The following is a 27813-nucleotide window of genomic DNA, read 5'->3' on the forward strand; positions in this document are numbered from 1 at the left end:
TTTATTCCAACAGTTTCGGACGGTGGACGGTCCTTCTTCAAAGTAGAATTGTGCGACAGCCTGTATATATATATATATATATATATATATATATATATATATATATATATATATATATATATATATGGTACAAATACGCCCCTTCCGCTCAACTTTCCGAACGGGTCAGGTTCGGCTTTTGCACCACGTGCACCTGAAATGTGAACATTTTACATAGTGGCAAGGCTGACGTCGTTCTATATCACTTCGCAAAAACACTGGGTAGTTTCAGTGATTATACTGAACATAGTTCGCGCAATAGTGTTGAATGCAAGCGGATATTCAGAAGCAAAGCGAACAAATTAATCATGCTTATCTGTCTGCTCGATGGTTGATCGGCTGGTATGGTTTGATGTCCCAAAGCGGTATCGGCTATGAGGACACCGTAACGGAGGACTCCGGAAATTTACACTACTTGGGGCTCTTTAACGCGCACTAACGTCGCCCACCATCGCGGCCACCGCGGCCGGGATCGAAACTGCGTCATCGAGACCGGCCGTGCTCGGAATCAGCAATCGAGCGCCGTGGCGGTGTGGTCTGCTGGTAGAAGTTTTTGAAGCAGGCAAAATCGGTAGCAGCAAAATTGCTGTAAAAATAAACTCTGTTCAACGGAGTTCCCTTAATCTGTCTCCAATAAAAATGTTGAGATTCACTTGCGGTGAAAACGTAAGCAAGCTTGCCACTGAAATAAATGACTTAAACTTTGAAGAAGGATATATTACCAGAACGGTTACGAGTAAGTGACGCGAATGTTTGGACATTCGCGGCGGTGACAAAAAAAAAAAAAAGAGCTTCTCCAGAGACAAGCTTTTTTTTCTCTCTCAGAGCAGCATCCGCAGGCGAATCCGAACCTGCCCAGGACTGCTTTGATATCGCGCAAAGAACTTTCGAAAGATCGCGCATATATACGCATGCTTAGACACATTGGTTAGGGCGCACGAACTTGAACTCAACACTCATGTGTGGACGGTGTAACACGAACCACATTTGCAGGTTGCGGTGCACGGAACTAGGTTATCCCCCGTAAAAGGCGCAGCAGTATTTTGTGGCGCCTCTTCCAAGCGCACACCCCTAAGAAAACTGGGCACTGGGCCGGAACAGACCGGGAGTCGCTTGTTTGGAGCGAACCATCTCCCTCAGCCGAGGGGGACGCCCAGGCCAGAAGTGAAGAGGATATTTCTCTCGCTCCGCTTTGCCACATGCCAGGAAGGTACTACCCTGCGGACGCCGACGGCGCGAAACTGAGGAACAAGAACATTATGCGCATCGGCTACGCCTAAAGTCCCTCGATAAAGAGAAAGTACCGCCACGCTTTGTACTTTGCCGCCGCCGCATCACCTCCTCTCCTCACCTCCTCACCACCTACTCGGATTCAGATCTCCGCCCGACGGGCACCTCTGCGCGACGCCGCGCGCAGACGCGCGGCGCGTTCCGCTTCGCGCTTGGTCACTCTGGCTGTCCCCGGGGTCGCCATGGTTACACGCGCGCTTTTTGCATTCTTTGTGAAGCTTTTCGTTCTTCGCGCGCCATTTTTCACCCACTCAAGCAAAGGAGACCTTGCGCACGTTGTTTTTCTTTGCGGCGCGCTCGCCAAATGCCACAGTGTTGCGCATATAACTGTTCAAACCAGCCTGAGGATGGCTATGCAGTTTTCATGGTACCTCAAGGAAAGCGGGATCGCTTGAAGACGAAGCAATGGCTTCATTATTTCGGGAGAAAAAACTTCGTGCCGACAAGAAGCAGCGTTGTGTGCGAGGTCAGGCACCACTCTCACTTTCCCGCTTTTCCCAAGTTTACTAGACGAGGTGTAATCCATGCAGAAATATTCTTTTAGTAAATTTACGGAAGGAGTGTTCCTTAATCTGGAATCACGAGATATGAGCTGAAGTAGACAGTGAACTACGTTCGGGTATTGTATAATCACCTTAATTAGGTACAACGAAAGGAGGGAGCAGTCTACGATTCCAAGGTGGACGCATGGGGATGTTTTGTTTGTAATTTTTATAGTAGTTTACATTGAGCTGAATCAGTCTTGTAATGATTTGAATGAGAAACAAAAAAAAGTAAAGCGGAAGAAAAAACAACGGGCCGATGGCGCCATCCCGCTATCGGCCCGTTGTCTTTCTTTACGTCTTGTCTTTCTTTCTCTACATTACGCGCCAAAAACCCCATCCCGAGACTATATGAGTTTAAATGTAGCTTAAGGAACGCAACACTAGGTCAATTTTTGAAGCCTAGCAAATCAGGAAGCTACTCCGAGGAGGAAGGTTATTTACTATTACATTTACGCGACACAAGTGAAGCAAGGAGCGACACAGATGCTATTCAAGCGCCCGATGATATTCTTGACCTGAGCCCTGAAATAGAGCAGTCATTAACGTACCTAGCAGGCTACGTTGCTTCAAAACTTGTGAAGCGAGTACAGTGTGAGAATTGCTATAATTCTCTGATTGAACGAGACAGCTCTACGACGCTGATAGAGCTCAAAAACTTTTCAAAGCACCAGCAGTCTTTGACCACTCCATCGCAAGGGGTGATTGAAGTGATAAAAATAGCAGAGAACTACTTCCGCACTAATAAGGAAAAGCTAATCCGTAATTCTGTACATGAGTCGGAGGTGCAAAAAACCATTACCCAAAGCTTAACTTCGCAGACATGCTTTCCTTCTTGCCATAACTTACTTGAAGACATTGTTAAAATATTCGGCAAACTGCGCATGGAAATTTTAGTGAAATGTGAAGCGGCTAAAAGATCTTCTATTGAGAGTTCCAAATGTGCCAGTAAAAGCATTGGCATGCGCGTTGCTGTTTCAAGCATTAAATGATGTGTAGACGCTTCATTGCTTGCGAAGCAAAGGACCTTTATGTGATACTTTTAAAACAAATATCTTTCATAAGCAGCAAGCCACTGCCTGGGATAAATTTTAAAATTTTACAGCCGCTGTGTAGTTAATATCTAACGTGAGGATTTCGCTTTTCATGTCGAAATAAATTTTGTTCACTGCAGAAAAGACTTTTTTATTTCAATCCGCTTTCAATTTACTGTAACATAAAACTGAAGGGGCTCAATGGTAAAGTGCACCAAGAAAAAAAAACTTCAGAACGTCGACAAAGGGTGAAGGAGAGACAATAAACGTTAAAGAAAACTGCGTTCCGTGCGTTGAACTTCCTTTTACTGGAGAGTTTCGGCTCCAAATAATGTGCTGGCCCTTGCACCACGTAGCATCGGCTTCATTACATGTCTGGAAATCGTAAGCAGTTCATGCTTGGTACCGTGTTGGTCATTTTTCAGCCGCACTAAAACCGATTCATTCATAGCGTGATATTGCTTTTGTACAATTGTGCTTGCTTTTTGTGTTGTGTTTTAAACTGTCAGTTTTGTAAGTTTTTTTAAGTCCATCACTTCTGCGCCGCACATCTCACTGCATGCACCTGCTTTCACATCAGGAAACTAAACACATCGTCTTGCACAGCACTTACAACTAATTTATTGTACGCCGCCATAAACACTAGCAAACGTTAGATGTCTTGCACTGATAAGCTTAATCCGCATTAACTTATGCCTGGAACACTACTTAGTTGATTACACGCCGCAAAACATCACATCTCCTTTCAGAGACGGTTTTCGTAAGTGACACCCGCAGAAGAATGTTTTCTTCTGGGAAATATGTAGAAATTAAGTGCCTTAAAAAAAGAAAAAAATGCACAGAATTTTTTCTCAGCATTCTAATCGCTTGGGTAACCGTTTATGAGAATTACTTTCACTACCGAAGCTGTAAACGGTGCTTAAAAAGCACGCCAGCGTTCAAAGGCGCGGCTGGCCGGCGGGCGCTTGGGTGAAAAAGAGTGCCGTGTGCAGCGCGGGCGGCTGGCGGGCGAGGAGAAACGAGGAGGAATGCGCCGCGAAGGAGGAGAGTGTCGCTACTTTCAAAACATCAAGGGGTTTTAGCTACACCCTTCCTGCTGGCCCCCTACATTTTGTACTGGGTAGTTCTTTCCCGCATTTTGGGTTGTTTTTATTTTTTATTTTTTGCTGCTTAATAATTTTATTGTTCATGATTTCGTCATTGCATGTTTTTTTTTTTTTTTGCTGCTTAATAATTTTATTGTTCATGATTTCGTCATTGCATGTTTTTTTTTTTTTTGCTGCTTAATAATTTTATAGTTCATGATTTTGTCATTGCATGTTTGTTTTTTTAATTACTCCCACCTAAAATAAGGGACATCTTCGTGTATGGCCATGCCCCATACAAACCCTTAATTTTAAACTTGGACGAATATCTGAAGCTTTCGAATATTGATCCGAGCGTATAGAGCACAATAGCCACATTCGGTGCGAAATAGACATGTCAGTTCGTATTAAACCGATTCAGCCACACAAACTGCCCTTCTCTTTTTTTCTTTTTAGTCGATATTTATTGCCTCAGGGCATCAGTAGGATATGAGATGAAGGATGAATGAATGATTAAATGAATGGAAAAAGGTTGGCTGATTTTATGAAGTCCAGAAGTGAGCGATGATGAGGTCCCTGCATCCAAGTGACGTATGAGGCAGGATTGGTTGCTGAAAGGCCAACTATGCTCAGGTGCCGGATTCGTGTTGGTTTGAGTGCTGAGCAGTCCCACAGCAAGTGGTGGATGTCGGCCTCGGCATCTTCTTGTTTACAGATCGGGCATCCTGGGCGAGGATATAACTGTTGTGTGACCACGTCCCAGTGACAGCTGGTGTAAGGGAAATACCGACCCGGATCCTCCTAGCGCAACCTCCTCTGCACGGGTGAGACCGCGGGGAAGGGATATCGCACACGGAGGGATAAGTGCACGTGTGCGGCGCCGGAGGTGCTCCTTTCTTGACAAAAGAAGGGTAGCGTCGTCCACTTCAAGGAGCCGTGGGATTGATGCGTCTTGGTTCACGAGGCGGGTTCCTAAATCAGCTTGACTTTGGGAAGGCAGCAGATCCCGTGGGACCCACTCAATGCGTATTGATTGTGGGATGCGCGCCGCAAGCTGGTGGATGTCTTGGCAAATTTTAGGGCAGCGGCTGACACGTCGGAGCAGACGTACTGCTTGAAGTGCGTCAGTGCGGATGACAACGTGTGCTGTAGGGAGCATGGTTATGGAAGCCACGGAGCAGAGTGCCTCCTGAACTGCCACGAGCTCAGCGCAGAAAGATGTTAGTGGTTCCGAAAGCTGAAACGCAGTTGTCTGATCAGCTGTCAGGTCTCCGTAGACAGTAAATTGCCGTTTTGGCTTCACAGCCTTGCAGGCTTCCATCTACGTACACTACTATGGAATCTTGAGGCAGGTGAGTATCTTGCTCTTCAAATTTCTGGCGAAGCAACGATGCCGAGTTGGCAGACGTCGGTCTGCGGATGTCAGTTGGCTTGTTGTCTCCTAACTGTATAAATTTCCAGGGAGGGAGAACTGGCGCAGGTGGCTGAAGAATAATGTGTGACGTTGCATACGCCCTCAGTGCTTGCGTGGAATGTGACAAAGTGGCCTTGAGTCCGCGAGCATCACGGCGCTGCTGCACCAGTTCATCGATGGCGTTGAGCTGCGCATTCTCCTGTAACGCTACGACCGGTGTGAGTCGTGGAAGGCATGTTATGGTCCTCATAGCTTCTCGATTTACGGCTTCAAGGCGATCCCATTGTGCTCTTGTAAGATGCTGGAACTGGGCTTGATAAACAATACGTGGCTGCAGAACCGCCCTCACTAACTGGCGTGCTACAGACAAGCCTGCGCCACCCGTTTTAGGTGCAAAAAAAAAAAAAAAAAGAAGCCCTTCTTTGCCTTATAGTGTTTGTCTGGTTCATCCGAGCTGCATCCCAAGCTTACACGTCGGTTGCTTGTGCGTTCACTGGGCCAAGTAAAGCTTGTCTTCACGGAATGTTATCGTATGCCTTCCGAGTTCTCGATGCTCCTCCGGGGAAGAGAAATTTGAAAATAACTTCGCTTACGCGCTCACGAAGCATCTTTATGCATGCTTGTAGCTGCATAGTGTGCAGAAAACGCATTGTAAACGCGTCGAAACTATAATATGCTGATGAGAAACACCTGTTTGGCGTAGTGTTCAAAAGTCATTCGCACGCCTCCATACTTTGCATCCGCTGTTTTCTCAAAATTGTATCCAGGGGGTTGAAGGAAACGAGCACGCATACGCTTCGGCCCGAGCTTTTCTTCCCCGGAATCTTTCTAGGTCCTCCCTTGCTGATTTAGGCTCCCCCTCTCCGTTAACAACATATTCAGAGATATTACAGCATTTGCGCCTTGAAAGACAGACATTCCCGAAACCCGCTAGGGGTCTTAGTAAATCAGAAGAATGTCACCTTCGAAGGTTACAAACTATGTCATTTAATAATCCAGCAACACTTCACGCCATTGAGCCCGAGTCCTTTTCGACGCAGTGCAGATTTTGTGGCCAGAAGGCAAACTTATATCATATGGTATGGGCTTGTCAACAAAATACCAGTATTGGCATAATAAATCAGCCAACGAGGGAAGGCTGGGAGGCGGCCCTGTCCAGCTCGGACCTCGAGGAACAACGAGCCCTCTTCGAAGGAGCACGGGCAGCGGCTTTTACCAACGGTGTCCCAGACTAGGGACCCGATCAGCCTTCCCTTAATCTAAGACAATGTGGCTTTCAATAAACGTTTTCATCATCATTATCATCATCATCAAAATTGTATCCTCTGACAGACCGTGTTGCACCAGACAAAAAAGAAGACGAAGCTACTACCGTTGCTTGGCGCACCATTTTCCTGGACAGAGCGGCCACCACCACTACTGCATAGCCATGTCTATGGACCCGATTGACGCAACGCAAGGCATGGTGAGAACGGGCACGTCCATTTCATTCTACGCTCTGGAGAAACAGCGTCAGCGTCGTACTATGCATGCAGTTGTCGACAACTGTCTCATCCACCTGCTGGTTGATGGGTACGTTGTTGAGTTGACCGGGAATTCGTGAGCGTTCGCACAGAGTGAAGAGGCGCCCTGAATGCCGCTTTCATTTCTCCACCCCAAGGTATAGTCAGGGGGTAGTCAGGAAGAGATAGTTTATCCCCCACTGCAAGCCGACTGGGGAGGTAGAGGTAAAAGCCGCACAGTGCAGCTTGTGAAGGCTCTAACACTTTTCTATTATGACGCACATATGAATCATCTTGACGACGGGCTTAGTTTCTGTGGTCTCCAGTAATGAACACCTACCTGTGTAACGAATCCGTTTCTAGCAAAAAATCAGTGTACACACATAGAAGAAAAAAAAAAAGGCAAGACATCACAAACGCATCCTCCTGCTCTCCTCAAAGCCTGGAGTTCCTCAACCATTTCGCTTGTTACATACGGCGGTAGTCAACAGAAACGCATAGCTGCCCATGGCGCCAACTACACAGAATCCTCCCGTAACCGCTTGCAGTCTACATTCGATTTTTTTCCCACGCATGACTGCGACGCTTTTTGTTCTTATACACTCGTGTCGATAAACCGTCGACGAAGCTACCAGGCTGATTATGCTTCACTGAGAAGCAACCACGAGGAGCATATATATACCCTTTTGTCGGCCTGAGACGTAGCCAGAGCATGTTTGGCATCGTAGTGAACAATACGACGCCTGGCGGCCCCCGCGCGTCTGCGGAGTCTAGCCATTCCAGATCTGGGCGTAACGCCGCGGGGGCCAATCCATTATTCAAGAGGTGACGAAACCCGAAGAAGAAGCATTAAAAACGGGGGAGATTTAGATCCCCATTTCACTACTCAAAATAGAAAGGTGAGCGGAATATAGCAGCTTCATTAGTGGTCGGTGAGCGGAGAAGCGCCGCTTGGAAGGGCATCGCCATATTTCCTGACAGGTAGCCAACATGACTCATAATGCAACGCCGCGCCACGGTGCGTCGAAGCGCACGCCGGTAATACGTTCCACGTGGTTGCAGCACAGCGCTGGAATGGGAGGGAGGGGGCTGTGGCAAGAATGCATCAGCTCACAGCCTCACCTCCGAGAGCAGGATAAAGAACCCATTTATTCTAATATGCACATCAATAGTACCAAACGCACAAATCAAGCGGATCTGATGGGACTGCTAACACGATGAGATCGCGCCGTGAAAATGTAATCTGAACGTGGGAAGCAGCACATCACGCTTGGAAGGAGCCCTGTTCAGTGGACCATGCGCAACGAGGAGGTCTGAAGGAGCTCAATGATCTTGGAAACATCAAACACGGGGGAGGTTGAGCCACGCGGGATCATTTTTAGCATGCTCTGTTCGGTGCACAACATAGCGGGTTATGCCCAGTATAATTCCAGTTTGCTACGTCTAATGGGTGTGAATCTGTTGTGCATCATTCAGCGCGAAATAACCAGCGACAGCTTGTGCAGTTTAACCCTGCCGTGAGGACTCCATCACCGCCTCCAACAACCATGTAACCTCCATAAACATGCAGACTGCTATCACTTTACCGTCCATCGTTTGCAGCAGCCGTGGGATATACCGACCTTCCAAAAGGCTTCCCGGACAAAATTCCGGAGGACTGGCTTGACTAATTTGAACGCAACAGGTGGGCGGACAACTTGAAGCTCCAACACTTGTTTTTCTGTTTTGGGAGGTGCAGCTCGCATATGGTTCGAAAACCGCGAGACCACAATAACAACGGGAAGTTCCTTCAAACTTCAGTTCTTGAAAGCTTTCACCACCGCGCTTCAAAAAGAACGAGCTGCTGCTCCTGTTCAACGAGTTCAAGCCCCCAACGTGAGCGTCCTTGTTTACTTCAAGGCCATGACGACACTATTCCGCCGGGCTGATTCCAGCATGCCGGAAGAAAAAAATAAACTCATTATATTTTATGACAGACATCAAAGAGCAGACCTTCGTCGGCGTGGTACGAAGCCCCCCCTTCCAGGTTTCCGCATATAAAGAATGATCGCAAATTTGTGTCCAAGGTCACTACCATAGAGATGCCCGTGATGCTAACCAAGCAGTATGAGCGTCCGTCCTTCCTGATAGCTACCACTATCGTAGATACTGGTAGCACTGACTTGCTCCATGAGGCCATGCGAGTCTTTGCGTGCGAGGAGCTTCAGAAGCTCCAGGTCAAGGTCCAACAGACGCTCACGTAACCCGAACTTCTCTAATCAAGACCGCCACAGGACGTGACATAACGGCACATCCGTTCGTCGTGCCGACCCACCCCCCAAGTGACCGCCAGAAGGCCACTGCCTACATCCGCCAACAACCCTAGCTCGACCTCATCAGGTCATCATCATCATCATCACCATCATCAGCTGGGCTATACCCACTGCAGGACGAAGGCCTCTTCCACATTCCTCCAATTAACCCGATCCTGTGTTAACTGCATCCATTTGACTCCTGCAAAGTTCCGATCCTCGTCCTCCCACCTAATTTTTGCCGACCCCTGCTGCGCTTTCCTTTCCCTCCGAATATATTTGTCACCCTTAGCGACCATCGGTTATCCTCTCTAAGCACTGCATGTCCTGCTCATCCCCATTCATTCTTGATTTCGACAAGAATGCAATTAACTCGAGTTATTTCTCTGACCCTCTCTTTAACGTTACACCTGCCATTTTCCGTTCAATAGCTCTCTGCGTTGTCCCCAACCTCAGTAGAAAGAACCCCTTTCCTTAAGTATTCACGTTTCAGTGCCGTAAGGTGAGTACCAGTAAGATGCAACTGATGATACTTTCCTGAGAGACTCCAATAAGATGCTAGTCATAATCTGCGAGTATTTGCCAAATGCTCTTCTTGTCAATCTTATTTTCCCAGTTATTCCCTTTCGTGGTCCCGATCCACAGTTACTACCTGTCCTAAGTAGACATATTCGCCTAGTACTTTCAGTGCTTCGCTACCTATTGTAAACTGCTGTTCCTTTAGGAGACTGTTCAGTGTTATCACAGTCTTCTGCACATTAATTTTAAGGCCCACTTTTCTTCTTTTCCTGTCTAGGCTATCAATAATTATTTGTAATTAGTCGCCCAAGCTACTTAACACGACAATGTCATCAGCGAATCTCAACCCTTATCCTTAACTGCTCCCATTTAAAGACTCTCAATACTTCCTCCAAGCAAGCTGTGAATAGTATTTAGGAGATCGTGTCTCCTTGCTTAAAACCTATTAAAGTGTTCATAAGAGGTTGCGGCCAAATCCGTTTCTAGTGTGGGAGTGCGTTTCCAGAGATGTTCACCGGCATCAGGTCGCACCCCAAACCTGTTTATGCAAATCCATCGACGCGCGGATTTTTAACATTGATGCGCTATGTTCTCAGAATTCTTTCCGTATAGACCGCGTCCGCAGAACGCGTCCGCAGAAGAGAGAGAAAACTTTATTTGCCAGCGATTTAGATGATTTTTGCCTTGAGTCGCTTTCATCTGCTCCAAGTGGCTGGCAATTTAAGTCTGTCAGCGACCTCTTGCGCTCTTGCCGAGGCCCGGGACTGGACGTCTGGGTCTCGGCTGGCGAGAACAGCTTCCCAGTGTTCCAGCGAGGGAGATGGTACTAGATCTGCCGGAGGCGGATCCTCCGCGCAGTCACCGATTATATGGTCTAAGGTGACAGGCGCGCCGCACAATTGGAAGTACGGGTTTACCATGTCGGGAAAGATTTTGGCATACGTCCAGGGATTTGGGTGCGACCGCGTTTGCAGGCGCCGCCACGTGGTGGCCTGTTCTCGGCTGAGCGAAGGTAACGCTGGAAAGGTTGTCGACCTCGATCCAGCAGACCATACGGCTAATTAAGCGCGTGGCGACTAGGCGACAAGGTATGGGAGAGCACAACGCATGTCGGCTGGTTCAGGCTTTTGTCCTCAGTCGGCTCGTGTATGTCACCCCCTACCTGGACCTCAGAAATGCTGATAGTGAAAAATTGAATTGCCTGACAAGGCAGGCTTACAAAGCGGCTCTCGGTCTCCCCAGAAACACGTTCACTGCGAGGCTTCTGTCACTATAGGGGTCCACAACACCCTCGAAGAGCGTCCACAGAACGTGTCCGCAAAATCGTGTCCGCAGCAGTTGTGAGTAATCAAGAAGTGATACAGGTTAATTGTCAATCGGTAGAGGGAGACGTTATGTTGTGTCCGAAAAAGTAATTAGCAAAATAAGTTAATTAGGTAGCTAATTAGAGGCAAAAAATTAAAAGTAAAGGCGAAAATGGTCTCATTAGCTAATGGCTTGGCGCCACATTTGAATGTATCAAATACTGAAATAGTTAATAAAATCAGTCAGTTAAGGTGACGTCTAGGGTGTGACGTCGCAAACGGAAGTAGAGCCGAAAAATGGCATAGGAAAGGATTGGCGCGCAATTTGAAAGTACCAAAGACTAAAATGGGTAAACAAGAAGTGAATTAATGTGACGTAAATGATATGATGTCACGCAACCGGAAGTAGAGCCGAAAAATGGCATATGAAGAGATTGGCGAACAATTTGAAAGTACCAAAGACAAATGGATCAACAAGAAGTGAATTAGGCAACATCCGTGCATTAGCATTACTCCAATGCAGATTCTGCAGTGCTCAATTTTTTTAATCCGGTGTAGAATTGCGCGGCACGGGGTTCGAACCACGGTCCTCTCGCACGCGATGCGAATGTTCTACCTCTACGTCACCGCTGCACTTCCTGAGGTGCGCCCACGCAAAAACGGCAACTACTGTGGCGAGGCTGGTCACGTGTACCGCAACTGCCTTTAGAGGGCGCAGGCTCTGCCGGAATTTAGTGCCGATGTGCCACGATCCGCATAGTGGTCAGCTGCCCCTGGAATTGACAATTACCTGGCCAAACAATCCGGAGTGCCATACCCCTATTCCCGGTCGCAGTTCCTCTGTCATTTCTCCTCCCTGGGTGTACATAGCCATCCTGAAGCGGGAATGGTCGCCTAGTCCCCGTCGAGGAGACCAAGCGGAAACCTTTCGGAAGGAGGTTGCTCGTTGGCGAAATGTTCCAGGTGCACGACCCCCCCCCCCCCCCCCCCCCGCCTCCTCCTGCAACAGATGACCCCACACTTCCACGCCACCCCGAGCCCCGACACTCCCGACCTGAAAGGCTACCTCGACGCCTAGTCCTCCGACGAAACGAAACCAGTTATTTCCTCACCGCAACGTGGACCAGACCCCGCGACGTACCTGCTGCATCACAACAGATGCAACTGCCGACCTGAACATTTCAGTCGACGGAACCGACCTACATGGCTCGTGGGTACCAGTGCCAATTCTGAAAAAGGTGACTATGCCCTGGACAGGCCCGCAACTTGATCGCGCCAACTAGCACATGCACGTCAATGGTAAAGGTCCAAAAAGAAACGTGCCTGGCAACCTTCGTCATACTCGACCAGTGTTCCCGCGACGTCATCCTTGGTATGGATTTATTAACGCAAAATGACACAGTCATCGCTCCTCAATTTAAGACAGTGATCTTCTCGACGAATCGGCAACCTTCCAAAGACTTGTGGATGCAGTCTTTGCAGTCTTCATCTGGCAGGCATGCCTTGTGTACCTCGACATTGTGTCTTCACTCCTAAGTTCAAGGTGCACCTTCGGCGCTTCGACAGTCTTTCAAACCATGAGATCTTCTGGGCTTAGCTAAAAACGATAGATACCACTTTGGTTACACCAAGCTCAGGGTCTTCGGACACGTCGTAAATCACATGGATGTTCGGCCTGATTCAGAACAAAGAACACCTGTTGCCAGCTTCCCTCCGCCGCAAGGCCAGAAAACAGCCCGACGATCTTTTTTTTTCTGGGTTACGTGCAGTGGCGTTTCAAAAAAAAATTTTTTTTTTTTCGCTTGAATCACCGAGTCATTGACGTCTGACACGAAGATAGATGCCTCTCACATGGGATGCACCGCTAGCAAAAAGCATTTGAAGATCTACACCGGCTAAAATTACTTTCCGTTCTGGCTCACTTTGACGAAAATGCTGAAACAAAATTTCATACTGACGCAATTAGCGCATACGTTGATAGGCATGGATGCCGTCCAGGCTGAAATCCAAGGCTGCCAGTCGTTTTTTTTTTTTTTTTTTGTGTGTGTGTGTGTGTGTGTGTGTGTGTGTGTGTGTGTGTGTGTGTGTGTGTGTGTGTGTGTGTGTGTGTGTGTGTGTGTGTGTGTGTGTGTGTGTGTGTGTGTGTGTGTGTGTGTGTGTGTGTGTGTGTGTGTGTGTGTGTGTGTGTGTGTGTGTGTGTGTGTGTGTGTGTGTGTGTGTGTGTGTGTGTGTGTGTGTGTGTGTGTGTGTGTGTGTGTGTGTGTGTGTGTGTGTGTGTGTGTGTGTGTGTGTGTGTGTGTGTGTGTGTGTGTGTGTGTGTGTGTGTGTGTGTGTGTGTGTGTGTGTGTGTGTGTGTGTGTGTGTGTGTGTGTGTGTGTGTGTGTGTGTGTGTGTGTGTGTGTGTGTGTGTGTGTGTGTGTGTGTGTGTGTGTGTGTGTGTGTGTGTGTGTGTGTGTGTGTGTGTGTGTGTGTGTGTGTGTGTGTGTGTGTGTGTGTGTGTGTGTGTGTGTGTGTGTGTGTGTGTGTGTGTGTGTGTGTGTGTGTGTGTGTGTGTGTGTGTGTGTGTGTGTGTGTGTGTGTGTGTGTGTGTGTGTGTGTGTGTGTGTGTGTGTGTGTGTGTGTGTGTGTGTGTGTGTGTGTGTGTGTGTGTGTGTGTGTGTGTGTGTGTGTGTGTGTGTGTGTGTGTGTGTGTGTGTGTGTGTGTGTGTGTGTGTGTGTGTGTGCGCGCGCGCGCGCGCGCGCAGCTTAATCTAACTATTCTACCACCCAGAATTAATGTCTAGCCATTGCGTGGTCGAAGTAACAATTCTTGTCCTGTCTTTATGGGAAATATTTCAGTGCAATCCGTGGCCACCATGCCCTGTGCTACCTCGCGAACCTCATGAACCCGTCAGCCTACGTTCTGCGGCAGAGTATACGACTCCAGAAATATTACGTAACTCTTACGAACAAGTCTGGTCGCCTGCACTCGGACGCCGATCAGCCTCTCTAGCACCTCTGTAGATTGACGATCGAGGGCGGCCATCATCTTGAACGTCATCAGCGCGGAGTGCCTCGCTGAACAACCTGCCGACTTGGAACTTCGTCACATCAATACACGCACAACGGCCCCCAGTGCGCAGTAGGCAATACCTGACCGTTACACATTCGAGCCTGACGATTAAATCCGAAATTTTCCGATAATGATCCAAATTCTGGACACTTAGGTATCGCCCGTACGCTGCAAGGATCCAGAAAAAAAGTATTGCCATGGCATCGCTTTTTACACCAAGTCAGAACGCGTTAAGGTTGTCGGCTTCAAGGTGCCATCAACAAAACCAAATGGGTTCTTGAAGCCAATATATTCACCATCTAGGCAAGCTTTCGATCAGATTAGCATATAAATGCTGAGACAATTACCGCTTTTTAGCCATCGTTGATACAGACTACCTCTCACGATACGTGGAAACATCAGCTCTGTCAAGCGGTACAACCGTGAAAGTTGCGGAATTCTTCGTCCATCAAAATGTTCTACTTCGTGGTGCACCGGAGATTCGATATGGCTAAACTGCTGCAGCAAATTTCGCTGCACAGTAATAGAAACCTCAGGAGGACAATTTCATACCACCCACGAACGAACAATCTGACGTAACGCGAGAACGAAACGCTCGCTGACATGTACTCAGTGTACGTCGACTACGCGCATAAAGCGCGAGACGAAGTGCTACTCTACGTCACCTTCGCATACAATACGGTGGTGTAGGAAACCACGAACACGTCACCGTTCTGCCCAATTCACGACCACGAAGTAACCACGATGTTGAACGCCACGTTACTACATATGGAGGAGCTGAACTAGACGACAGCCTGCATGCTGATGTTCACACCTTCTTTACCGTTCACCGAAGAGCATGGTCAGGTTGCAGATTTAGAGCCAACAACGCCGGAATGCACAACGCTGTAACCTCCGACGCCATGATACTCGATACACGAACGAAGACCAGAGCGGGTTTGGTTTCGCCCACGAGGTCTCATTGTGCACCGATACTTTGGACCGTACATACGGAGTAATAAATCCAGTTCGTTCTTGATGGCGTTCACAAGTCCCGACGACCCGCGCTCCCTGAGATGGGCCACGTGGTCCGCCTCAAACCCTCTTGCGACCGGTAGAATCGTCCATTTTGTGCGTATAAAGACTACTACCCGCGTAATTTTTTTAGGCTGGCCAATCGGGACGATGCATATTTTTCACGGGGTCCAATGACGCGGTGCATTCCTCATCTTCGTTTCATACTTATCTCTAGCGCGCGCGTCTCCTTGAGGCAAAGAAACAGAAGTGAAATACGCGGGTATAGTGTACAATACTATACCGCGGGGCAGTGCCATCTTTATTTGAGGCCAACAACAACAGGTGACGTTCAGCCGTTCGCCTTATCAAGCCCGCCTCCGCTTTGCGGTCTTCCTTCTTCTGTCTTAGCCCAGGCGTATTTATTCATTTTTGACAATGTGGCGTTCGTTGTAGCTACTTTTAAGAAAACTTTGCTTCGTAAAAATGAGCTACATTGTCTCCTTGGGACCTTCTAACAGTCATTTTTTTTCTCGGTATGTACATTATTTAATTATAAACATTTTCGTCGCATTAAACTTTAGTCAATAATGCATCTTAATTTTCGCAAAAAAAAAAAAAAAAAAAAAGAAGAAGCAATAAGTGGCGAGAAAAGGAGGGAGAAGAGTGGAGAAAACGTTGCACAGTCGCAGCTTGACAGGGCTGCAATCCCCAGGGCTACAGTGACAGGGCTGCATTGGTTTAAACTATAGTATTCCTAGCATTGACTATACCTACGAAAAACTATAGGGCAGCACGTTAAGTGTTCTTGGCGTCCATTTCCAGCCCATATACTGCAGGGCGGCCATTGCGTGGGAGCCCTCGGAGCCACTGAGCATCGAGACTGTCGAGGTGGGAGTGCCCAGGCAGGGAGAAGTGCGCGTCAAGGTGCGTCCACTGCATGTGCATGGGACACTGCGTCATGGAATGTGTGGCGCCGCAGTATGCTTGAGACCGCGCCCGCGCTCCTTTAATTGTCCTATGTAAAAGCGCACTGGCGCCTACTGCCGGTTTGCATATACCACGGCTGCCAGTTTTAATTATGCAACGCATGAAAAAATGTAGTAGCGAATAGCGTGCTCCGTTTACTTTAATTTATCCGCACCGGTACACACACACGGTAAAAGCCAGCGATAACTGTATAGAAGCAGGGTATCCGTAGCCACATATATAGTCACGAAATGCACCGCACCTGTTTGTATCACAGGGGTTGTTGCCGCACGGCTCGTTTTAGTAACATCTAAGCAGCAAATAACAAGAAAACGCCGAAAACAAACTCTGTGTAACAATTGACGCAAAGCCATGCGTATTGGAAACGAAGTGTGAACTGCCTGACCTTCCAGATCCTGCACACGGGCACATGCCACGCCGATTCGAACACGCTGGAAGGTCTGGACCCAGATCGGGTCTTCCCCTGCATCCTGGGCCACGAAGGTGCCGGCATCGTCGAGAGCGTAGGACCAAAAGTGACCCGCTTCAAGCCCGGTACGCTGTGCACAATGCGCCAGAGACATGACCACACGCGATGCGTCTGGCCTAGGCCGCGTACACAATGATTTTTGCACCTCTTGCTTTTCTGAACGCAGCTCCATAACTCGTAACGACTTTTTTTTTTTTTTTACACTAGAATGGACTTTTTTTTTAGCGCCGGAAGAGGGCATGCACGCTAACTGACGCATCGTCCATATCTGGCTTGTGGTTGAAGAAACCACGACTTCCATTCGTGTTGATTTGTGTTGACCTATGCAAATTTGTGCGTGTTTTACAGCATTTTTCAGATCTGTGTTACGCGAGTGGTGTTGAACGGCAATGTTTTATAACGTTTATTGCTAGTAGCCTAAACTGCCACGTAGTTTCTCGACACATTTGTTCTAGGCTTATTTTTTTTTACTCATAAATGCGACCTTCGTCTTTTTGTTAGGTGAAGTAATTCTTCGCAGTCTTTCTTACGAGTGTCCGAGTCATCAACAGAACTATAGACGCATCAGCGACAAAAACAAAAACAAAAAAGACTACCACAATTCTTCTTAATATCCCCTCTCCCCGCCCCTTTTAGAAATTTAGACAACGCCTTAATTTCAATTCCTGAGGAAACCCCTGCTCGCACACAGACGTATATACGGAACTTCGAGTTGACACATCTTTCTCAAACTTTGAGTTCAAGCAATGCCTCCAAGTTTATTTCAGCGAGCTCTAGGTTTACTGACCGCGAAGTATTGCGTGCTTTTTACAGGGATATAGGCATAAAACGTGGCAAGCAGTGCCATCTGTGCAACCGTCATATCTTCTTTTTTTTTTTTTTTTTTTTCTCGCTCCCTGAAGTCTGAGACTCGTTTCCGGAACGTCTGACTGTGAATGGACTACGCAGCTGCTTTCGAGTCATGGTTTTGATAGTAAGCACACAGTGGATGTAGTGCCGTTCACCCTGGGCATCGTCGGTATATCAAGACAATCAAGCAAAGCCTTTAATTATCTATTTTAGCCCGACTGTGAAGACAGAGCTTGTGGTGGGACTGCATGGCAAGTGTCTCTCCTTTGCGGCGACCGATTTCTCGAAGCGGAAAATGAAAAGCGCTAAACATCGCTGCATACCTGTCTGCCAGAACTGTATGTAACGCATTACGATGCGTCTCTTGAGATAAAATACACTTTCTTCAAATTTTATAGCGCACCGTTTTTTGCAAAGGGCAACGTCCTCCGAAATCTTTTTTTTTTTTTTCGGTAGTATTCTTTGCTAGTCAGCAGTCACTTTCCGTTCGAAAAATAAATTGCAACCACCGGTGCAACTCCGAGAACACGAAAAAGCTGAATATTCCTTCGCAACTAAGACAAGTGCGCATGGTCGAGCTGCGGAAGAGCCGCATGTGCAGGAATGTCCAGACATGCAAGTCCCAGTGACTCTTCCGTAGTGTTCCGTAGTTCACATTTCTCGATACTCTTACAATAAAATGTCACGTTTTGTGAACCTGAGTTTTGTCTCCTGAGAACGTGTACAGGCGCGGCGCTTTGCTGCGTGCTGATGCGCGTGCCCTTCGCACGTTACAACTCCACCCTTCGCTCCAGCTCGTATAGGCAGACCGACAGTCTGCAGTGCAGCTGCTTATATTTTCACCAGGAAAAGTATGAAAAAAAAAAAATACCGACGAGAACCTAGTTAAACAGCTTCTGGTGAGAAAGCACAGCGTATAAATGGCAGCAGACAAAATATTAAAAAGCCGCACCCGACCATTGCAGTCCGTGCACATCTGTCTTACGTTAATAAATGAGGAAAGGAAAATAACATAATAGCAATGGATTACTTCAAAAGCTGTATTAATGCATTTCTCTCACATCAGATGAAATAATTGTTAATGCATAGGTTACTCCCTTTCCGACCCGCCGCGGTGGTGCATGCAGTGCAGTCCCTCCAAGTATTCTTGTGCAGGCTCAGCACTCTTTCCCTCCCGACTTTCTGCCTTGTTTATTTTTTTTTTCTGCAACCTAACTTATAGGGCCTCCGTGTTTTAAAAAAGCTTTTTACTACCACGATGTCGTAGTAGGCAATTTTACTTTGATGACATCCACAGAACACAAAAATAGGCATGAATAAGAAAATGCTAGGCGCCATTTTGGTCTTCACATAAAACAGCAATGATTTCAACAATATGAACAGGCTGGCGCAGGTACCATGCCGAACGCAATTCTTGCTCGCTGGTTTCGTTGCAGGCACTCATTCGGGGGAAAAAAAACTAAAGATGATTTCCTGTTGTCCCGACAGAATTTCTGTACTGTTTTTGACAGTTCACCTGTTGTAACAATAGGAATTTCTGTACTAAAATCAATATTTTCTGTACCTACAACAGAAATACTACAGAACTAAAGACTACAGAAAATTCTGAAGTTTACGACAAAACTACAGAATATTTTGTCGTACTTTTGACTCAGTTCTGTACGTTTTTTTTTTCCGACTAAAAGAAATAAGAGAAAGGACATAGATTGACCGAATACTTGTAAGTACATACACAATATGAAAAAAAAAAAAAACGTAAAAGGACAGTCCCCCCCCCCCCCCCCCCCCCCGCCTTCTCAAAATAGACTTCCACGTACCGTCACTGTATACAAGACCAGACTGCCTTCCATAGCTATATACGCGACGACAGGTATAAATGCCGTAATAGCTAGATGTCTTTTTTTTTTTTTTTTTTTTTTTTGTTCGGAGGAGGTCAGCATTTGTAGACTCCTGTGAAAGTCCTGCCACGAGCTTTGATGCGACGATATCCCCACATCTCGTGGTAAGCAAGTCGCCGCATGCAATGGTCTCTTCATGAGGATAAAGCGCTCGGCTGCGCATCCAGTTATGAAAGGTATACAAGGCGATCTTCCCTGTAAGTGCGGTTGGGCGTATACTGACGCCCCGATGACACTTCGCCTGTTATTGAAGCGTAGCCGGAGGGCAACATACAAACTCCGCGTTTATTGTTGGTATGCTGTCAGTGCGCTGTATACCCTTGAAGATGTATATCGGCGTCTGTGCTTCGACCTGGAAACTGCTGTCTGTCCGTTCATGTGAAATACTATCTAAGCAAAGCCTGCCGCGGTTCATTATGCTACAAAGCTGGTAGCGTTCTATGCGGGGTGCTTCATAAACTTAAGGCTGGCTACAAGGAAAAAACAGCGCTTTATAAAACAAGTTTACTAAGCACACGTGCACTATCGGGGACATAAGTGTCTGGAGCACGCCAAAGCGCATAACGTTCGTATCGGCCAGTAGTCTCGGGCCATTTTTGTCGTATTGAAAGTTGGACTCCAGTTCTTTTATGTGTGCTAGAGAAATAAGGTCCTGCTTCTCCTGCTTCTAGTTCGCCAGACGTGTGGTCCAGTGACTTTTGTCCCCGATAATACTTATGCACGCGCACACAAAGACAAAAAAACAGTTTTGGTAAATAAAGTAGAACGCTCTCAACTCCTAAAAAGGGGGAAAATTAAAACTTAACCTCCATGCTTACATGCATACACGACAGCGTTATAATGGATTTTATTTACCGGCACCCCGATCCTCGTTCGCGTACGTTCACATTGCTACTCCTTAATCAGTGATCTTTTATTTGCATACCTCTATTATTCAACACGTATACCCATTAGCACACATTCGTCAGATACGAAATTATGTGAAAGACCACCCGACACAGATATAAATCCTCGCTTTAACCAAGCCGTACGAACGTGCTTGTGTGATTGCAACATGTCTTACTTGGGATCCGATTAATAGATTCAGACCTCACTCTCCCATTTCAACAGTGAAGCCCGAGTTGTCATGTGGTCTCCTTGTGTCCAAGTTTCAAACAACCGCCCACTATGATTCCATCGCGATGAGGTACCGGCCACATTCTTCGTCACTGCCCATACATTCGAATCGGCCTATGTGGTTTTCGTCCCACGCCCTAGCCAATGACCTTGAGATATCGATGTCTGCTTGTTCAGCGGAGAGTATGCTTCGTTAAGCCATATCTGTCCCGCTCTCCATCGCCCTTCAGCACTCGCTTTGTGTCATCGGGCCGCGGCGACGAAGCCCCGTTGGGAAAGGAAATAACTCAGATCCTTCGCCGCCGATGGTGCGAACAGGCGTGGAACTGACCCCCCTTTCCAAATAAATGAGAATGGCGTGCCACAGCCAGGACATCAGTACACGGCGAAACCGAGGCCGGACACCAAGGTCAACATGTAATGCGAGGACACGAGGAACCGACCTTCAAGTGGCTATCGACGGTCGCACGCTCATTGCCTTGGTGGACATGGACACTGGATATTCTGAAGTCAGTGGCCGCTCACCGCCCAGCCCAAGAAAGTACATTCACTGCCAAGTAAATGGGCGTATCCTGCCAGTGAACTCGTGGTCCTGCAGCAGTTTTTTTTTTTTTTTGTGATGTGATTTTGGGTATGGACGTTCCAAGTGAACATCGAGCGATCATCGACGTTCGATCGAAGCTCGTTAAGCTTTCTACGTGCACATAAATCCATATCACTATGAGAACTTTGAAGCATCCTGTACGTGCTCTAAATGCCTTCGACGAAGAATTGAGCGTACCGCCCCGATCAGGTGTCGGTGACCCTATGGGTTCTGCAGACATTAAAACTGCCGCTGGCGTCGTCGAGAAAAATATCCGGTTGCTTTAGGACAAGAACTTGGCATAGCAAGAGACATGCCTATTTCCGGAATAGACACGCTCAAGTGCTGATGATGAAATTCACCGAAGAATGCCGGTAAGTAAGCAAAGGTATGACGATTGCTTTCCGGAAAGCGCTAACAGGCGTCAAGGACGTCTTCGACCTCCCCGATCAATCAGCAGAGGACGCACCTAAGGCTATCAGCCCACCTTTGACTACCCCGGAGCAGACAAGACCAGATGCACACTCTTCTCCAAAGCTACAGCGAGTGTCTATCGTCGTTTTCGAATCTGTGACGAACTCTCAAGCACCACATTGTTATTGACGAACACGCGCGACCACTCCGCCGAAGCTCATGTCGTGCATAGCTGCGAGAACGTCAAGCCGTCTGCGCTAAAGGGGAAGAAATGTTTCGTGACGACATCATCTAGCCATCAAAGAGCTCCCGGGCGGCATCGGCCGTTTTGGTGAGATTTAAAGACACCACACTTCATTTCTGCGTCCATTAATGTCGCTTAAACAGCATAATTTACGAAGAACGACGTCTGTATCCTCCCCAGCGCCGATGACATCAGAATTCTGCAACGCCGAGTACTCATCAATGAACCTCAAGAGCGACCAATGGCAAACTGAAGTCAATAAAAAACATCGCGAAAAGACCGCGTTAATCACACCGAATGACGTCCACGAGTTCAAGGTGACGCCATTTTGTGTCTGTTCTGCACCGGCGACGTTCCAGCGAGTAATGAATACGGTGCTTGCAGGCCTGAAGTGGCAGATTAGTCTAGTATACTTAGGTGACGTCGTTTTCTAGAAATTTGAAGACGAGAAGTGCTGGAGACAATCAAGTCAACAGAGCTAACCTTGAAAGCATAGAAATTCCAGTTCGCCTACGAGGAGCTCGCCCGGACCCGCAGAAAACAGCTGTTATCGCAAAGTTTCCGCAGCTGCTGACAAGTAAGCTTTGCGCATATTCATCACACTGTACGCGTATTAGAAGATTTGTCGAGAATATTTGACTCGGCTGACAAGAACAGACGTGCCACTTAAATAGGAAGCGCTGCAAGCAACAGCCTCGGAGGAAGTTCAGCGGTCTCCTCCCGTCCTAATGGCACTATGACGAAAATGCCGGGACTAACTCGTACTGGCTCAAGCAGCGTGGGGAGCCGTCCTCGTCCAAAAAAGCGACAGACAGCGCAATCGCCTACGCACGCCTTTCATTATCGAATGTCGAGACTATTCCACCGCCGAGAAAGAGTGCTTCACCATCGTCTGGGCAAAACCAAAGTACCGCCCTTACATGTGCGGACAGCCATTCAAGTTTGTGAGTGATCACCATGCACTGTGCTGGTTTGCTAGTTGAAGACCACTTCTAGCGGCTGTGCTTGATGGAGTGCATCTAAGAGTTCGACATCACCGTCATCTACAAGTCTGGACGCAAGCACGCCGATGCGTACTATCACGAGCGCCCGTTGTGCCTTAGGCGGTGCGGGCTGGACAATATTATGGTATTTTTTTTTTCTTTTACCTAAGTTATGTTCATTGCAAGCACCGTCAACAAGTCACTTCGGAAAACAATGAGAATCGCCTTTTTGGAAACCATGTACTCCAGCGATCGCGCAGTATCAGCTCGCAGACCCTGAGTTACAGCCCCTCTACTTCCTGGAAGGCAAGTTTTGCTCCTCCACCCCAGAGTTTTCAAACCTGTATTAGCCTCCTTTTTTGTCCGTAACTGCACCCTCGTGACTGTCGTGTGGAAATCCTACAGGCTTCTCACAATGAGCCCAAATCTGTTCACCTCTGTTGTGCTCACACTGTCCGCCGTATTCAGGACAAATATTACTGGCCTCGCCTTTCCGCCATCGCACACCACCTCGAGTAGCTGCTATTGCCAATGTCATAAAACACCGCCATGCAACAAGACCAGCAGGAATTCTACAGCCAATCCGACCACCAATGAGATCATTCCATCAGATCAGCATGGACTTACCTGGCGCCTTCCCCACGTCACCACCACTTGGCGATGTTTGGTGACTGCGACTGTAACCTTGTTCGGGTCGTCATATTGTCATCTTGTGGTTCACGTTTGCTTCTTGGGATGTTGCGTTCGCGTTTTGGTGGCTTTCATAGGCATCTAACTCCAGTTCGAAGTAATTCCACAACGTAGTCAGTTGCTTCTGTAAGTTGGTGATTTAAGAGTGCACAGCCTGAAAGGATCTCGAGTAGTCGCTATTTGTACTCGCTGCGGCGAGGCTTTAATCCGCTAATTGAGCTTTTTTCGCAGCATCAGCTATGACGTGTAACCTAACTGCACTGAACGCAGTCGACTTTGCGAAGCGCCATTGTCTTCGGTGGTTTTACCAACATGGTTGTTTGTGACCACCGAACGCAGTGCAGAAAATTTTTCATTGATCTGCCGTTAGGTGCACGATGACGAAACTTTGCAATACGTTTCCACGACTGGCTCCAGGGGTCGGCGAGCGAAAGGGCGCATTCGCTTTTTTCTTTTTTCTTTTTTTTCTGCGAACTTGGCGTCAATAACCAAGCGGCCGTCTCTCCTGAATACGTGCATACAGCAAAGTGCATCTCTTCGGGTGCACGTGCCTTCATGCCTTCTACTGCAATTTGTGTAGACTGTTTTGCTTGGACGACGTTTTTGTAAGAGTCTGTTAAGTTGGCAGCAGTACAGTAAACTTTGCACGCAAAGCTTCCATAGTGGGGCATACCTATAATAGCCTTGCCCTAACTTCGTTACCATCACTAGGCCCCGATCCAACCCTTTTGAACAAAGTCATCTCTGTTTCTCTCTAGCTTCTTTCTTATGGAGGCAACAGTGCGAGACGCCACAATATGAAAATGCGGCAAACATTGACGCGCTGATTGCAACAACAGAGCCACGGACTTGGAAGTTAAACTACACTTAGTTTCGTTTCAAGTTCACTTGCAGCTCGCATTGTTAACTGATGTTCCATGCATAGGCTGCTTTCTGCTATTGGGGATGCCGCAGAAGTATTTGAATTTTTTGAAAAATTGTCTTAAAACATTGCATCAAATACGACCTTGGGACGATATAGCCGCCGGAAGATTTCAGCTGCAATGGAAAGATGGACAGTATTACGCTGGAAGGTGCAACGCGTCTTGGAGACCCGAGAGTGCCCACGAGAACGGGCAACAGTGTGAGCAAGGACGCTACCCCAGACCTCACGATGGTCAAGAACTGCGGCGACGTTGAGTGGATAAACACGCTTAACGATCTGGGTAGATCATTTGCACGTACACGATCAGGCGTCAAATTTGCGCAGCCAGGATTATTAACTGGCACAAGTTCAGGGAAGCGCAGGAGGAGGACAAAGGCGAGATGGAGGATCTTGATAACTGGTGCGAGGCACTCCGGGAAAACAAGAAGAGCTTTACGCAAGAATTGACAAGCACAAATGAGGTCCCGGAAATAGACGCCCATCTACTCCACCAATGGGAAGCGAGAAGGGGACTGTTAAGAAGATGGAAGAAACAGAGGCACAATCAAAAGCTTAGGCTGAAGATCGTGGAGATCACACAGAAGGCGGCGGAGTACGCCGAACAACTGGCGAGAGCCAAGTGGGGAAATTTCTGCGACCCTCTGCAGGGGACACTGAGCACTTCCAAGGCATGGCGAATCTATAGGCCATCCCGCAAGGCCAAGCGAGAGGGGCAGAAGTCGCTGGAATGGTTGCTACACACATTCCCAGGCACGAAGGAAGATGTGCTCAAGGCCGTCCACGACAAATGCTACGGAGTAGAGCTAGAGGATCCATCTCCATGCACAGAAGAGTAAAAAGAGGACCCAAATCTGAAAATGGACTAGCCGATCACGGAGGAAGAAGTCTGGGCGGCAATAGTCAACGCCACTCGAAACACGACGGCTGGCGACGGCAAGATAACTAATGCCATAATTCGGAACATAAGCAACAACAATATCAGGGCACTGGCCGAATTCATGAACAAGCATTGGGAAGCAGGAACGGTGCCAGTGCAGTGGAAACATTCGGTGGTCATCACGATCCCGAAACCGGGCAAGAAATTGTCAATAGAGAATTTGAGGCCCATTTATTTAACTCGGTGCCTGGGGAAGATTTTCGAGAGGGTTGTCAACAATAGGCTGCAAAATTGCTTGGAGGAGAGCGCTCAGATGCCGGACGCCTTGTTTGGCATCAGGGAAAGGCTATCAGCCCAGGACGTTCTTCTGCAGATTAAAGAACAGGTCCTGACGGGAATCCCGCGCTCGGCAGAACACGTGGTTTTGGCAGCGGACATTAAAGGTGCAATTGATAATGTTAGTCTCAAGGGGATCTTGGACGGTCTGGCAGACACGAATTGTGGAACCAGAGTCTACGAGTACGTTCGGAGCTTTCTGAGTAACCGGACGGCCGAAATCAAGATTGGTAACATAAAAACAGAGATCTTCTCCCCGTCAAACAAAGGGACCTCAAGGAGCAGTCATTTCTCCCACGTTCTTCAAAGTGGCAATGATTGGCCAGGCGAGGCGCCTCGAGAAGGTGGAGGGAATGCAGCACGCCATGTACGCGGATGACGTCACTATATGGACGACCACAGAATCACTCGGAAAGAAAGAAGCAAAACTGCAAGAAGCAGCATCTGTCGTAGAAGAATGTCTAAAACAGAGGGGCTTGGAGTGCTCATCAGGGAAATCAGAACCGATCAGATTCTGGCGAGGGAAGGGCAACCACTCAGTTCCTACAGACCAAGGCTACAAGCTCGACATCCGGCTACAAAGAGAGACCGTGCCCGAAAAGACAACCGTGAGGATCCTGGGGATGTGGCTCCAATCAAATCAAAGGTGCAGCACACTCTTAATTTGCTTAAGACCTCGACCCAGCAGGTCGCCCGAATGATAGCGTGGGTGACCAGCAAAAAGATGGGGATGAAGGAGCCGGACATTTTCAAACTGGTCCGGAGCCTCGTGATTAGCAGAGTAGCGTACGCTCTACCCTACTTCAATATGACCAAATGAGAGGAAGACAAAGCGGACGCCATCATCAAAACGGCGATTAAGACCGCACTCAAGCTCCCCAAGAACACGCCAAACCACAGGCTGGCAGCTCTGGGTCTACACAATACAATACAAAAATTGGCAGAAGCCCAGATCAAGTCGCAGCTGAACAGACTTCTGCAAACGAAGGCGGAAAGACGGGTGCTCGAAATACTGGGGTACAGCACACACATACAGGCGTATAACAGGACAACAAAAGTACAGTACCGGGAAGTCATACAGTACAGAGGGAAGTCAGAAATTGGCGCCGAGTTCAGCCAATACCAAGAAACATGGACTCCCGCCTACACCCGGGAAGGAGGCAGGCGAGGGCAGAGTATTATGAGAAAACATTCGGCCAACAAGTCACGTCAAGGTTCACTGACGCAGCTTTATACGAAACCAACGCAAAGAGGGCGGTAGCCACGGTCACGTACTGCGAGGGCCGCGAGGTAGTGAGCGCCTCGATCCAAAACTGTACGTTCACCGAAGCAGATGTGGCTATCGCAGTGGCCATTAGGCAGGGAAAAGAAACGGGGGAGAGTCTGACGATACTGTCGGATTCTCAATCCGCATGCAGAAATTTTCAGCGGGACAAGATATCTAAGACAGCCCACCAAATCCTGACTTCCACAAGCGAGTCAACAAAATCATACACTCAAACACTAGTGTTGATTCCGGGGCACGCAGGGATCACGGGGAATTTATACGCGGACAGGGTAGCCCGAGGATATGCAACCTACCGTGCGCCCAACAGTCTCGCGGCAGAGGACCTGATTCCGTTTGACCCCGACTACACCATAATACTACAGCACTACAGAGGCTTGCGGAAAGTATACCCGGAGCCTCACAAGAAACTCAGCAACGAGGAGGGGCGGCTACAGACAGGCACCTTCATTTACACATATTACACGTGATGCATCCCACGACATTCAGACACGAATGCCCATGGTGCGGGAGGACCCCTACCCTGTACCATACAACGTGGGAGTGTAGTGCACATCAAATACAAACAGTTCCAAATCCAAATGAAAGGCAGTGGGAGGCTTTGCTGGCCAGCTCTGACCCGGAGGCTCAGTTCTACCTGGTCACAAGAGCTCGCAAGCTGGCGAAAGCCAGTGGTGCCCTGAACTGGGGGCGCCAACCGCTAGTCAGCCTCGGCTGAAGAGAAGAAGATAAAAGATCCCCGTGTATTTAATAAAGTTTTACTCACTTGCTCACTCATACACAGTTCTCGATTTCTTTCCACCGACAAAACACCCCACGTGTCCATTATAGAGCCCTGTGTACGGAAAAATTGATGCTCCTTTGCCCTGAAATGTGCAGTGCGTCAGCATTTGGTTCATTTTCTTTGTATCATTGCAGGAGACCACGTGATCCCCCTATCCACGCCGCAGTGCAAGGAGTGCCGCTACTGCAAGAGCCCGCGCACCAACCTATGCTCCAAGATAAGGTGCAGCACCACCACCATTGGTCTTTATTTTAACCTCTGCGTGTGGTACGGCTAGCCTATAGGCACCCTGCAATGCAGTTTCA

The 27813-nt window shown here is 48.0% G+C and overlaps 1 protein-coding gene across 1 annotated transcript in view; it reads left to right on the top strand.

Annotated features, from left to right (window-relative positions):
• Positions 1-6833: 6833 nt before the first annotated feature.
• Positions 6834-27813, top strand: part of LOC146202741 (alcohol dehydrogenase class-3-like) — a 75439-nt gene continuing 54459 nt past the window's right edge. The window contains exons 1-4 of the mRNA XM_084585013.1: positions 6834-6869; positions 15891-15992; positions 16448-16589; positions 27643-27730. Coding sequence (XP_084441139.1) covers positions 6834-6869; positions 15891-15992; positions 16448-16589; positions 27643-27730 — 368 coding nt within the window. The remainder of the gene's footprint in view (positions 6870-15890; positions 15993-16447; positions 16590-27642; positions 27731-27813) is intronic.

Source organism: Amblyomma maculatum, chromosome 1, assembly GCF_055883805.1.
Source record: "Amblyomma maculatum isolate TAMU_Amacu chromosome 1, ASM5588380v1, whole genome shotgun sequence".
NCBI classification, from domain to species: domain Eukaryota; kingdom Metazoa; phylum Arthropoda; class Arachnida; order Ixodida; family Ixodidae; genus Amblyomma; species Amblyomma maculatum.